We start from the raw sequence: 13,905 nt of genomic DNA on the forward strand, positions 1-13,905 counted from the left end.
CCACTGGAGAGTGTAGGGAGGGGATGCAGGCTGGGAAACCTAAGGATGGCAGAGGAGGAAAGGGGGCGATGTTAAGGTCAGATAGGGACAGATAGGCAGAGAGGGAGAGAGGTTGCTGCTGAGGAGAGAGGCTTGATGTCCCCAGGGAAGAGTCTGGGCCCTGCCAGTCACTTAGCCACCTCTCCTTCTTTGTCCATCCTTGTGTCTAACACTGTGATCCCACATTACCTGATAAATACAGGAAAGGAAGCATTAGCCCCTCCCTTCTGGGGAAGGAAGGGAGTGACCTGACTTCTCCATCCAATGCCTCCTCAGGTCATGTCACTCATCCTTTGACCCCTGTGACATCACGTGACTCTTCTTCTCATAGACACAGACCCCACCACTCCCCACGTTCATGGTTACAACCCATAGGCCTCATTAAAATTTTCAACATTTATTTTAAGGCAAAAATAAGGAATGGAAATCCATTGACTCATACAAATCAAACAGTGACTTCTGTGTCCTCTGTCAGGAACCCTATTGAGCACACCACCTTGCAGCGAGGTCTGCTGACTTGGACCTGAGGCTGAGGGGTCAGGCTGTTGGTCGCCCTCCACACCTCCACCTCTGTCCACAGATGTCTTCAGTGGAGAGGGGCCTTCTCCTTCTCCAGGCCTTTCTATCCTGTGGGAGGGGAGACTGGCCAGGGCCAAGGTACAATTGAGGAGGAGGACAGAGGCAGAGCAGGCTCAGCTGGGGCTGAGTCCAGCTGCTCACACCCTCCCAAAAGTGTGGATTCCTCGGGGTGGCAGAAGGGCCATGAGACTCTGAGCCTTGAGACGTCACTCAAGGATCAGGGCACAGATGTGTGCCAAGAGGCCCTGTTCCTCAGCTGCAAAACTTGGTTCTTTCCTCCAATTATCCCCAGAATCTTGAGTAATGTCCATGGAGAAGCCCTGGGAGGAGGCCCACTCTATTTCCCTCCCCCTGATGCATCCCTCCCTCACACAGTACCCAACTCCACCCTACCGTGCACCCCAGGCTTGGGCTACAGGCCCTTGGCGGGCCTTGGGAAGCTCCAGTAGCAGATGGCATCCACCAGGATGGAGGGCATGTAGCTCATGGGGAGGTAGATGAACTTGGCATCCCAGCCAGGTGAGTATCGGGTCCGGGGGTGGCAGGTGGTCAGGGCATGTTCCATGCAGTCTGTCACCAAGCACAAATTCTGACACCACCTCGGCTCGAACATTACCGCTAACTTCATGACTGTCAAGAAGGAGACACCATCCAATTATATTCTCACTTCACTACTGCCCCACTTTCAGATCAGCTCTAGAGAAAAGTTTCTAAAAACGCTTGGGGCCCATAAAATCATGCCCCAAATGGAATCCGTGGATGGCCTGGCAGCGTGTCCCAACTCTTACCCCAAGAACACTCTCCGCACTAAGCCCATCTGATTCTACTCCTGGAAATACAGTGCTGCACTGCCAAAGGATGTTCTGGTCAAACCACAAACTGCATAAAACAGGTCCTGACCGCCTGCCACCCCTGCACCCCATACAATGGTCCCATACGATTAGGACCATACAGCCTAGGTGTATAGTAGGCCCTACCATCTGGGTTTGTGTAACTATACTCTATGATCTTCGCACAATAACAAAATGGCCTAATGATGCACTTCTCAGAACCTGTCTCCGCCGTTAAGCAACTCGTGGCTGTATGTGCACTGCATAAACTGGAGGTCTTCACAAACACTGCAAACCTAGGTACCTGAAAACCAGCAGCTCTAAAGACAGTTTGCCATGGATCAAGGGGTATCTTCCCTCTGTGGCTTCAGTTTCCTCCTCAAGATAATGAGAGGTTTGGATGAAACAGTAGCCCCCAGGCCTAACAAACCTGGATTATGTCCTTTGGCTACCAGAGAGGACCACACAGGACAACGGGATGGAGCTAAACGTCCCCGCTGCGTGCGTGATTCAGAGCCTGGAGCATGAGCCTGACACCTGAGGAGGGGCTAATGATGGACACAGGCTTTCTCTCCCCATGGTCCACAGCTCACTCACAGGATGCCAGGCTCTTCTCCCCGTAGATCTCCTTGATCTCTGGATGGGCCCGCTCCCAGGCCTCCTGGTAGCCCTGAGAAGTACTCTCATTCCCGGTCATGTTGGTCTTGAAGTAACCAGGCTCGATAATAGCCACCTTCACCCCAAAGTAGGAGAGCTCCCTCCTGCAAGGCAGACAGGAAGAGGGGCAAGGACTTCAGAGGCCTTGGGAGACAAAACACGGCAAACAAAAAGCAAACAGAATGATGCAACCTCAACACAGGATTTGAATGGCATACACCCAAATGCTTGAGAAGTTTCAAGTGCAGTAGCAAGGGAGAGAAAAATGATGATGATGGCGTATCTCTCTAGAAGGTTGGTACATTTTTCCACATATTTGACACGCATCTGCTTATTAGCTCTAAATCTTCACCCCTATTCTACTTCAAGGCACCCCTTAACTGCTCTCTCCTCCTGTGTCCTCTCACATCCAATCTATCTCCAGACTTTGCCCATCCAACTTCCTCCACTCTCCTCAATCCTCTCTCTCCCCTCGCCTGCTCTAGTCAACTGCCTGGCCATCTGTGCCCTAAGGAGCCTCTCTCTGCCTATCGTCTCAACTCCCCTTCTTTCAGAGCCATCCTCTGCCCTGAAGCCAGTCGGTTCTGTAGACGCTGATTTGACAAAGTAGCTCCCCTGATTAAATCCCTTCCATGGGGACAGCATCCCTCCTGTCAGCAAGGGCCTTGTCCTTTACCCCTGGATGGCACTGCAGCATAGGCGCTCAACCATTACTCACCCTGGGCTTGCCTGACTTCATTCCTTCATCCAGGGAGCCTTCACACCCTATTTCTCAGGTGGCCAGGTGACCGAGTTCAGTTCTTCATCCTCAGCTCAGATCCCTATCCAGTTCCCTGCCATTATACCTATGGGACCAGGGCCACCATGGCTAATTTCGTGCAAGTGTCAGATGAAATGGCCACAACATTTCTATATTACTTGTCCCTTTCTCAGTTGTCACACTGTTTAGTCAGGGACCAAATCTTGATGTCCTCAGACACGTTGATTGTGCACTCACAAAGGTACCAAGAAGTATCTGTTGAATTGACTCTAAGACTCTACCTCTACCTCAAGGGCTCCCTGAACTGAATGTCGTAGGGGTTTTAGACATGTTCTCTGCAGCCACCTTATCCCAGTTCCACTTCTGCCTCAGATACCTTCTGACTATGGGCCCTCCTCCAGGGCAGGGATAGATTAAATAAAAGTCTGCTGGCCTGGGGCCCATTACAAAACCCAGAACATAAAAAAGTACTTCCCGATGAATACCTAGCACGGAGCAAGAGAGAGGGATCCTGACAGAAGAACCCAGGAAAAGGCTTGCCTGGAAGCACAGAAGCAGGAGGACTGAGGGAGGGCCTCTAACCCAGTCCAGTACCTGAGGGAGTCCGAGAAGGCCTCGACACCATACTTGGAGATGCAGTAGCCGCCACCAAGCAGAGACACCCGGCCCATGACGCTGGAGACGTTGACCACGCGGCCCCGCGCCTTCCTCACTAGGGGCAGCAGGCTCAGGGTCACCTCGATCACCCCCAGCAGGTTCACGTTGAGGATCTTCATGAAGTCCTGTTTGGTCAGCCACTCATTGGGTGCCACAGGCACGGCAATGCCAGCGTTATTCACCAGGCCCCACAGTCCTGGACACAGCAGGGGTGAGAGAGCAACACTGCATTGTGAGGACACAGCTGTGGTTCTAATTCACCTTCCAATCACGTGAGGACTGTATGAGAGAGGTTGCATGGGGAGTCAGTAGAACAGATAACACCATGCTTTTGGTAGGGTTTGGGGAGTGCAGACGCCATATGTTGTTGGAGGACAGAAAGCGTGCCTCTGTCCTGACTTATTCTGCCTGGCCCAATCGCTGCCTGGTGGACAATGGGCCATCACCCCACAGTTAATGAAGGCAGGGAGTGATGTTGAGGTATCTAGTGTGTCCATAGTCTGGAACACGGACAGTAATGTTTTGGGTTTTCACACATCAATGTTGTCCTGCAGGCATTATAAACGCTCACCTACATTTTCAGAGTTCCCAGACAGCGCCTTTCGTGAGTGTGCAACAAATATCTGTGGGGGAGTAGAGAGACACACAGAGAGAGAATGAGGAAGGGTGGGGAGAGAGGAAGAAAAAGGCAAAAGGTAATGGACAAAAAGAAAAAAAAGATGACTAAAATCTTGCTGGAAGTTGGTGGGGTAAAGCAGACCTGAAACCCCAGGTCGGGGGAAGGTGAGAACAGGCAGGAGGTGACCTCAGGGACTGACCTTGAAACACCTGCAGCAATAGTGAGCAAGAGTCCTGTAGGACCTGGGAGATCAATTCCAAGGGGCAGCCCATGGGGGGAGGCAAGGCTGTCTCACCCCCACCCTCCATGCACAGACTTCACCCTCTGCACCAGAAAATGCCCCCTCTCCTCCCACCCACACAGGAGGCCACCCTCACCCCTCCCCCTCAGCCCTCAATTCACCCAGCTTCATGGAGACCTCTCTGCAGGACTCAAGGACGCGATTCTGAGCACAGACACTAAAGAGCTACCCACCAACAGCCCTCGGGGCAGCAGGAGCAGGCATTCGGGGGAGTTGTGGCCACGGAGGGCACAAGATGGAGCCAGAAAGGTGAGTCCCTCCCCTGCTCAGAAACAGGCTGCCCTTCCAGGACACGCATTCTCCCAGCAGACATGCTGCTTCTAAGAACCCAGTCAACATGCACGGTTACACAGAGAGATCTGGGAAAGTTCACCGGGACACGAGTCGCGAATGTGAATAAAATGGAGGAAACGATTTCATATCATACATGAGGTACTGTTCTAAAAAGTAATACTATTCAAAGGGATAGATTATTCTTAATCATTAAATATATACTTTTGAAGCAATTTTAATTATATTGTAAAAATGCTCATCTTCTTTCAATGAAAAGAATAGGATAGAAACTGTGTGCAATGTGTAACACCGTCTATGTCAAAGGTTCCCAGGACTTGTCTCTGCTGGTAGACTGCGGGTGAGTTTCATTTTGATCCTGTACTTTACTGTGTCTTCCACAATGCTCATGTTTTACACTTATACTTAGAAAAAAGAAACTAATGTTCTTTTCCTCCAGCATAACACGACAGGCACAATTGTAGTTTTAAAAATAGAGAGAGAGCATGTGAACTTGCACTGGATTCTTGACCTTCCTTAGCAAGTCCTGAAAGCTCAATGTCATCATCTGATATGTGTGTGACGGTGACTCCCTGGGGGAGGATTATGGGTCCCCAGCAAGAACATGGTACAGTGCTGAGAACAGGAGCCCGGCTCCAGCGCTGCCCCAGCCGCCCACACAAGCCTGGGGGTCAGTGCCCCATCTCCACTCGTCCTCCAGAAAGTGGGCTCTGATCTCCCCCGGGGCGCTCAGCATCAAGAAATGCAGAACTTCTGCCGAGACAGGAGGGGGCACCTCAGACAGGGAATCTGGTATCTCATCAGGGCAGCTCTCCCCAAACCTCCAGAGCTCCGAGGACGGGAGGAGGGGGCAGTGGAAAGAGAAGAGGCTCGACTGGTGAACTGCGTGAGGGAAAGAAAGGGAGTATGACCTCGAGTCCTGGAAAACACCTAGGGATCTTTCCCAGCAGCAGACAAGAAGTCTCCCTTCACAGACAGAAGAGAAACAGACCCGACAAATCTGGGTGTTACCTCTGTCCCCCACGCGCTCCTTTACCCACTGGGTGGCTGCAGCGATGCTCTCTGTCTTGGTCACATCCAGGATCACCGTCTGCACCCTGTCTGACGTCCGGTCCCTCAGCTGCTCGGCCCCCTTCTCCGTCAGACAGGCAGCCAGCACCCTCAAGCCTCGCAGGTCCAGCTGCCTGGCCAACTGGTTCCCGAAGCCTGAGTCACAGCCCGTGATGAAGACGTACTTGTCTTGGAGGTTGCTCACCACCTGCCTCTCCCGGTACCAGCGCAGGAGGTAGTACAGGCCCACGAGCACTGCCAGGTACAGCCACATGGCTTTGCAGGGGACAGACAGAGACAGGCTGTGATCAGAAGAGTCTGGTATCCTCGATCAGGAGGCTGTGCTGGCTGTGTGGCCTCCAGGCTCTCTGACATGAAGTCTCCAATTGCCCTCCTGATGACTATCTTTCTGGAACATTCTATTCTCTCCCTACCTATCTGCCCTTTGGACTACTTTTGCAAGAGCTGACCATTTGCCCTTGAAAATTCCAACTCCTGCCCAGAAAGAAAGCATCACTGTCCGCCCCACTGCCCCAGGCCTCTCATTCCATCTGCTCTCCGCGTCCAGGTGCCACACACTGAGCGGCACAGGCCACTCTGTTCTAGGTTCAGGGCTCAGAACTCTTTGTCCTCGTCTGCCAACACGCTGGGCTCGATCTTCCCGACCTCAGGAAGGTTCTTCGTGGGAAGACGCTCTGGATTCAACACACTTACATTCAGCACCCTCTCAGGGCCTGGGTTTCCTCAGAGGGCTCGGCACACAGCACCCTCTCCTCAGAAATCTAAGTCACTGTCAGCCTCTCTAGGGTTAGAAGGAGAAGGAAAGGACTTGAAGGACTAGGTCTCCTCCTGATACAGTAATTCTCTCTGCAGAAAGGCGTTCAGGAGAGCAAAGGGGGTGTGTGAGGTCAGAGGCAAAGAAAGGGGAGAAGAGGCAGTGGGGGTGGACACGCGCAGCTGTGCGGCTTCGCCGAGATGCTGGGAGGGCTGAACGGAGGTACTGACCTAAAGCCGGTCCCGCAGTCCTTATTCTTGTGTATCCACAGGCCCCCTAGGACCAATCTAAACTGACCCCATCTTAGCAATAGAGTAATTGAGAGTTTTTTTTCAGGAAACTTGCAAAGTCCCATGGCCAAAGCACTCTCAGAAGAGAATATCTTGGCCTGAAATGACACTGGAACCAAAGATTCTCCCCCTGATGGAACCACAGGCCCGGGACATGACCAGAACTTGAAAGTCAGACTCTCATCAGAGGTGATGATTGGCTGTGTTATTTGTTAACACTGGCTGCTTGGTAACTGAGTTTCTCGGTGACTGTAAAAAACTCCCTTTTTGGATTAACCTTGCAAGGGTCTTCTGACTCTGAAGAAAAGAGGCACTATTCCGTCTAGTCCTTCAGGACATTCCCAGGTGACTGGGGATTTCACAGAGGTATTGGGGTATCTGTTCGTGACGTGCAGCTGCCTCATAGGGACCCCCTTCTGAAGAACATATCTCATTGGGCCCCCATTGTTTGTGGCAAGGCAGATGGTGGTGGCTACCCACACAGGGCTTACTCATCTCTGAACTTTGTGGCTGCCAGAACACATAAGGGAAAAAGACGACCCTTTGGTTATTCTTGAGTGAGCTGTTTCTGCAAGTACACTATCAGACACTACACACTATCCCCTAGTAAGACCTTGTTTGCTGCAGCCGTCTTGGAAAAAGCCCCTTAAAATGGAAACAACTGTAAATGGCTGGCAAGATAACCCAGGATAATTTAAAATTACAGTGTCTATTCTGGCCTCTCTTGAGCCTCCAAACTGAGAAGCAAGGAAAATATTTAATCTTTAAAAAGTCCAATGCATCACCTTCTGGCACAATTGCTCAAAACTTAAATGTTCTGGAAGCTGTAAATATTTACAAAGAACTGCAAGATCTTACTAAGATTGTTTCATGTCCTGAGAGCGTCACTTGAAAATCATGAGGGTCTCAAAATGTGGTTGGACAAAAATGTGGTTAGACAAAAATGTGGTTGCACCCCGTTTTGGGGTCAGAAATGGTTGGACAGAAATGCAGGTTGCACTCTTTTTTGCAGCTAAGTGTCCTACCAAGCTGCTGCCAGCCTCAGGGGAATTGCATTGGCTGTTAGAAGAAGTATTCTGATTAGATAAGATCATTTAAAAGTGCACTCAAAAGCAGACTTAAAAATTCCAAAGTAACCTTATTGAAAGTTTTGTTGCAAAAAGAAAAAATTAAGTTATAAAAGGTACCTAAAAGAAAAGCTTATTAGGTTGTGGCTTTACAGACAGCTCATAATCTACCTTTGAAGGAAGGCCCAAAATGAGCCCCTCCCAGAGTTAACAAGACTGAGAGATTTTTCTGGGAAACCACTGTTAAAGACCACTAGAGTTCTTTAATACTGCCAGGTATCGTTACTCTTTGTCCTGGCTGAAACTTCACAAGATATTTGAAAGGATTTAGCAACTTATGGTCAGAAATTCAGCCAAACTGAAAGCTGATATTCAGAGCCTGATAAGAAAATTTTTAGGCCTTCTTCCCTAAGTTAAAATAAAACTAAGCACTCAGAGGGAAAGAAGCAAATTAGGATGATGTAGTTGGATAAGAAGACCGACCTATATTGTCATTTAAGTTACAACCCAAATTTCTGAGGAATTAAGAGCAACTGTTCTCAACTTACAAATTTTGCAAAACTGGAAATGCAACTCTAGAGGCAGTTCAGATTCCATCCATTTCTGTTATCCTGAAAAGCTGGTGGCCTCTCCTGGGAACTGTTATGTAACCTATCACCAGTTCCTAAGACTGAAGGAAAAAAGTGGAAAAGGGAGCTTTGTGTTACTGTATCTGATCCATGGCAGTAATTTTAAAATACTAGCTGTGTAGTATCTGTGCATGTGTGTCTACATATGTCTATATATATATGTGTGTGTGTGTAATTTTTCCCCCTCTGAATGGTATAGTTCGTAGAAGAGCTCTATTTGATTGGCTTAAAGTAAACACTTACATAAATGTAATGGAAACTAACCCAAATGTCTTTTAAGTTAACATGATATAAAATAATCTTTCGTAAGTGAAAGCTTATTTAAATTTCTTGATTTGATTAAAATAAACATGTTTTCAGAGTTATCAGCATTGACTATGATACATACATGTTATCTCTGTTACAAAACTTGTGAGCAAAAATAACTTAGAATGATAGCTAATTTTGTCTAATGTCTCATGAAGTTTTGTTGGCAATCTAAATAATTGTTGGGAACAAGTAAAGTAAATAGATGTGGAAAAAATAAAAGTGTTGGGTGAACTTTTTAACAATAATTGGGGCCTGGCCCTGTAGCCAAGTGGTTAAGTTCATGCACTCTGCTTCAGCGGCCCGGGGTTTCACTGGTTCAGATCCTGGTCATGGACATGACACCTCTCATCAGGCCATGCTGAGGTGGCATCCCACATAGCACAACCAGAAGGATCTACAACTAGAATACACAACTATGTACTAGGTGGCTTTGGGGAGGAGGAGAAGAAGAAGAAGAAGAAGAAGAAGAAGAAGAAGAAGAAGAAGGAAAAGATTGGCAAGAGTTGTTAGCCCAGGTGTCAATATTTAAAAATAAAAATAATAATAATTGTATGTTATGATGAATGTACCTAAAATAACTTCAAAATCTTTTGACGACTTGAAATCTTAGAGTTTTGCTAAATTGAGTTAAATGATAAAGTTTGTTTTAGGTCATTTCCACATAATATATAATATTAGATATTAATTGCTAAACATAGATTTACCTGCCTTTGGCTTTGTATTACAGAGAAATTGGAAAAATACTTGGGTTTTATTGATAAACATGCTTTGTGCCATGCTGAGAAGCTTTCTATGAGAAAGGACACGTTTCTAGACAGTATTTGTCGATCTGCCAGTTCGTAGGATGCCAATATACAAAAATTAAGAAAAGTAAGATGTATGTTTTCAGTAAAGAAGACTTAAAGAAAGGGGATATTTTTGTTTGTTTTGTTAAGAAAGATAAATTTGTCCTAAAGTACTAGGAGGGAAGACAGAAAGTATGGGACAAATTCTGAATGTAAAAAGAAAGTTAAAGAAGTTTGTGTAAGAGGAACCCTGAGTAAAGAGTTTTGTGAGTGGTTAAATTGGTTAAGATTAAAATAAATTTAATTAAGTGAATGCTTTAATATCAAAAGTAAGCTGGTACAAAAATTAGAATTTGGTTTTCTCTCTCTTAAAAGGATAATTTTCCTTGACTGGAATCTGAATTCTCCTAGTCTCCTCAAATGTCTGGCTACAAATCTCCAAACTAACGTTTACAATTTTTTCCCTCATTTTCATTTGGATTCACTGAGAACTGAAACCACCCTTTTTCCTGAAGCCCTGCAAATTGAAACTGGACAACTTGATAAACTTAAGAAAGAGGCATGCCTATTGTTGTGTAAGCCACTCAGAAAGATACCTAAACACACAATGACATCATCAGAGACATTTCAAACTGCAAAAGATATTTTGATCCTGACATCTAGAAGTCTTCTTGACTGGCTGTCCCCTAGGCACAGAAATTGGTTTATAATTTGCTCCAACCATTAACCTTGTTTTTCTTTTTGTTTCTCTAGAAATGCTTCTTATTAAATACCTAGTTACTTGCTTACACAATATAGACCTAACTTTGGAAGCCTGTCTGTATCACCACCTTACTAAGAGTCTAGTTCAATGAGATGGAACAACATATGTCCCTTATCAGCAGGAAGAAGTTAGCACAGCCATCACCCTATAGATGGCCTCATTCCTCAAGATTGAGGAATGAACAACAAAAATGGGGGATTTGTAACCACAGGCCCTCTAGGACCAGTCCAAACTGACCCCATCTTATCAACAGAGTAATTGAGAGTTATTTTTTCAGAAAACTTGCAAAGTCCCATAGGCAGAGCATTCACAGAAGAGGAAGTCTTGACCTGAAATGAACCAGAACCAAAGATTCTCCCCCTGATGGAACCAAAGGACCGGGACATGACCAGAACTTGAAAGTCAGACTCTCATCAGAGGTGAGGGGTCCATTGTCTAGGAAGATCCAGTGTTAAAACCCCTTCCACACCTTACCATAAATGTTTAAAAGCTTACCACAAATGCTTAAAGCCCTCCAATAAAAACTTGCTCCACTAGCATTTCCATGTACCAGCCTGTCTTCTCTTATCCCTTAAATTTTGCCCCAAATCTTAAATCAGGGGCATAGATCTGAGAGCTTATGCCTCCTGTCTACTTGCAGATTAATCTTGTGATAAAGCCTTGTTTTTTCTCAGAAACTTATGCCATAATAATTGGTATTTTATGCTCACTGGGTAGGAGAACCCCATCTTTGTGTGGTAACATTTTAACTCCATGAAGAGGCCCTGTCCCCAGGAGTCCCCTGGGCGCCTGGTTACACTGTCCTCTGCCCCTCCTGCCCAGACACATATCCAGAATCCAGATGACTCAGGCACAGATGACTTGAAGAGGAACTAACAGACACAGTGCCCTAAACCTCACCCAAGCAGGGAGGGCTGTAGACCCCAATAATTGGAAAGATAGTAGTTCAGTTTGTCTCAGGTGATGATGGAGAGGAGGAGGGAGCTGCCCCCTCAGGAGACTAAAGAAAGGACTAGAGACTAGACCCCACAACAGCTGTCCCTGGAGGGGTTTCAGGGTGAGGTGGAGGACATCATTTCATAAAAGGGAGTGGAGCAGCCAGTGGAACAGAGTTGGTAAGTGGGGCAGCTTCCTCATGGCACCTCAGTGGCTCTGTCTGGATTGGGCTCCAGTTCCTGCTCACATCCACCCAACTGGACCAGGCCCCTTCTCCAGGAAAAGAGGGCCTGGGAGGGGAGTGAGGTGTGTGGAGGCTCTGAGGGACTCTGAGGCTGTGTTTCATTGGACCTCTTTGTCAACATGGTTCTCTTTTCATTGAGGCAATGCCCTTCAGGGGAGCCCAGGTGGAGCCCTGCAGGCAGCATCAGTGGTTTATGTCCTTCAGGAAGAGCTAGCAGAAATCAGAGACCTAACCAGTCCACAGTTCCCTGAGACTCTGGAGAAGGCTCCTGGAGATAGGCCCAAACCTCTTGAACACCTTTCCCCAAGGAACTACAAAATGGCTTAACAATCATTGTTTTGGGGAAGGAGAAATTGTAGAAATCCAAAAGTCCCAGGTTAAGCCTGAAGCAATGATTTTATTTTAACGAAGCAACATGCACTGTGCCTGATTGTGCTGAACACCAGAGCAATGATGACTCAGAGACCCTGGAGGGCACGGACTGAGTCTCATCATTTTTATATTTCCAGCCCCTGGCAGTGCCCAGCATCTAACAGAGATGGATGAATGTTGAGGTGGATGACACTGCAACATCCTGCTTCATCACCTTTTTCACCTGTGTTTCTCAAATTGTCCAGCAATGTGAGATTTCCCAAAGCCTCCATTTCTCTCATCTTTATAGAGGGAGGAGAATCAAGACAACTTCAGTGGGTCGTCTCAACTCTAATTTTCACAGTCTAAGAATCCACGTGTTGTCATCAAAATGGTGAGACCTTAGGAAGTCAGGGCCTCAGGAAGCACTGGAGAATTCAAGGGGAATTTCTGTCCAGCACACATTAGGTGCTCAAAAAAAGTTAGTAGAAATGGAATAAATCTGGACTCAGCAAACAACTGTCAGCACCCCTACAGAGACCCAGGGGAGTTGCTGGGGATAAGGAGGTGGGGGATTTGAGGGAAGAACAGAAACTAGGGTAGGGCTAGGAACCTGAAGGAGGGGAAGAGCTGTGGCACACTGGGAGGCTGTTGCGTGGTGCCAGTTTCCTTGGGGAATTGTACCTGGGACCCTTCCAGTCTCTATCAGTCTCTCCAAGCTTCTTCTTCTTTAGACTAATGTTGCACCACACACACACACACACACACACACACACACACACACATATTGTCTTGGGAAATCAGAGAGGACACAGTTGTCCTTCACCTTGGGGAAGGAATGAGGACTGGGAAGCAAAGACAATTCACCTTCCCTTTCTCAAACCCCTCCCCAGATCATCCCTTGCTTCTCTCAGCCTCTGAGTAAGGGACTTCTCCCTCACGCAAGAAATTTCCCAGAATTCCCAAGGCTGAGTCACTTCCATGGAGGTGTCCGCTCTACTCCACTTTTCTATTTTAGCCCTTGTTCCTGAGAAGCTTTTCTAGGGTGTCATTTTTAACCTTTTGGACACCATGGACCCCTTTGGGAATCTAAGGGAGGCTCTAAGCCCCATAAAAATGACTTAACACAACAGATGGGATTTTGTATTTACTCCTCAGTCTTTAAAGCTGTTAGGAGCCAGTAATCCAGGTCAAGAATCCCTGTAATAAGAGTTTGCTGGACTACTAGCAGTGCAACTCAGGCGAGTGGCTTAACCTCTCTTTGCCTCAGTTTCCTTGTCTGTGATAGTATCCACCTTGTTAGGTTGTTATGAGGATTAAGGGAGATCTTGCATGTAGCGCCTCTTGCAATCACAACTGGCAGACGACGAGTATTCAATAAATGTCAGCTGATACTATTACTACATCCCTCGTGTGGTAATTCATAGTGGCATTGGTGGGGGAGGGGGGGTTCTTGACCTTCTATGTCAGAAACACAACGCCAGACAACGAAATAAAAGAAGAAGCTAGTGTTGATCCACTTCAGATGAAAAGTGGCTGGTGGTGGTAAGACTAGGGAGAGGTATCTCCAGGTCAGTTCCACAGGAAGGGATCTCTTCTTCCTCATCCCCAAGAACTGGAAAAGAGCATGCTTATGCCAAGCACCTGACATTTATTATCTCATGTATCCTACACAACAGCCCTGTGAAGGGAGCATCATTATCCTCACTTTACTTAAAAAGAAACTGAGACTCAGAAAGGTAAAGTGACTTGCCCAGAGTCACACAGCTACTAAGTGATGCAACAAGGTGTCAACGCCGGGTCTGGTCCCCAAGGTTATCTCCAGTGTGTCTAGGTGAAGAGTCAGCAAGCAGGAAAAAGCTGAGCAGGGCCAAGGACAAGGTCGCTGGGCCACATCCTTCTTTGGGGAGCCTAAGGAGCCCCTTATCTAGTGCTGCTGGGCAGACAAGGCTGCCTCCCTGGCGTGGGGAAGC

General features: G+C 47.3%; 1 protein-coding gene and 1 long non-coding RNA gene across 5 annotated transcripts; one reads left to right on the top strand and one right to left on the bottom strand.

The window, feature by feature from the left end:
• Positions 1-420: 420 nt before the first annotated feature.
• Positions 421-7,183, bottom strand: LOC138924700 (retinol dehydrogenase 16-like). 2 transcript variants are annotated; one of them, XM_070270299.1, is made up of 5 exons: positions 5,745-7,183; positions 3,460-3,718; positions 2,046-2,209; positions 1,012-1,248; positions 421-681 (listed from the first exon to the last, which is right to left on the bottom strand). In XM_070270299.1, exons 1-4 carry the CDS (start codon positions 6,055-6,057, stop codon positions 1,031-1,033), a joined length of 954 nt encoding a protein of 317 aa, XP_070126400.1. In that variant the 5' UTR covers positions 6,058-7,183; the 3' UTR covers positions 421-681; positions 1,012-1,030. The 2 variants fall into 2 exon arrangements, with proteins under 2 accessions (XP_070126400.1, XP_070126401.1); XM_070270300.1 differs by having other exon boundaries at positions 537-666.
• Positions 3,602-10,940, top strand: LOC138924701 (uncharacterized). 3 transcript variants are annotated; one of them, XR_011439792.1, is made up of 4 exons: positions 3,602-3,733; positions 4,570-4,691; positions 5,815-6,045; positions 6,895-9,072. It is a non-coding gene; the product is annotated as an uncharacterized lncRNA (long non-coding RNA). The 3 variants fall into 3 exon arrangements; XR_011439791.1 differs by lacking the exons at positions 5,815-6,045; positions 6,895-9,072 and adding an exon at positions 10,679-10,940; XR_011439793.1 differs by lacking the exon at positions 5,815-6,045.
• The last annotated feature ends 2,965 nt before the right edge of the window (positions 10,941-13,905 follow it).

Source organism: Equus caballus, chromosome 6, assembly GCF_041296265.1.
Source record: "Equus caballus isolate H_3958 breed thoroughbred chromosome 6, TB-T2T, whole genome shotgun sequence".
Taxonomy (NCBI): domain Eukaryota; kingdom Metazoa; phylum Chordata; class Mammalia; order Perissodactyla; family Equidae; genus Equus; species Equus caballus.

What these genes read in the sequence shown, in the direction of transcription:
- LOC138924700 (XM_070270299.1), bottom strand. Translation starts at nt 6,057, where the DNA reads ATGTGGCTGTACCTGGCAGTGCTCGTGGGCCTGTACTACCTCCTGCGC. An exon ending in GGAGCGCGTGGGGGACAGAG is followed by an intron (nt 3,719 to 5,744) that starts GTAACACCCAGA and finishes TGCTGTGTCCAG; the next exon opens with GACTGTGGGGCCTGGTGAAT. An exon ending in GCCTTCTCGGACTCCCTCAG is followed by an intron (nt 2,210 to 3,459) that starts GTACTGGACTGG and finishes TCTGCCTTGCAG; the next exon opens with GAGGGAGCTCTCCTACTTTG.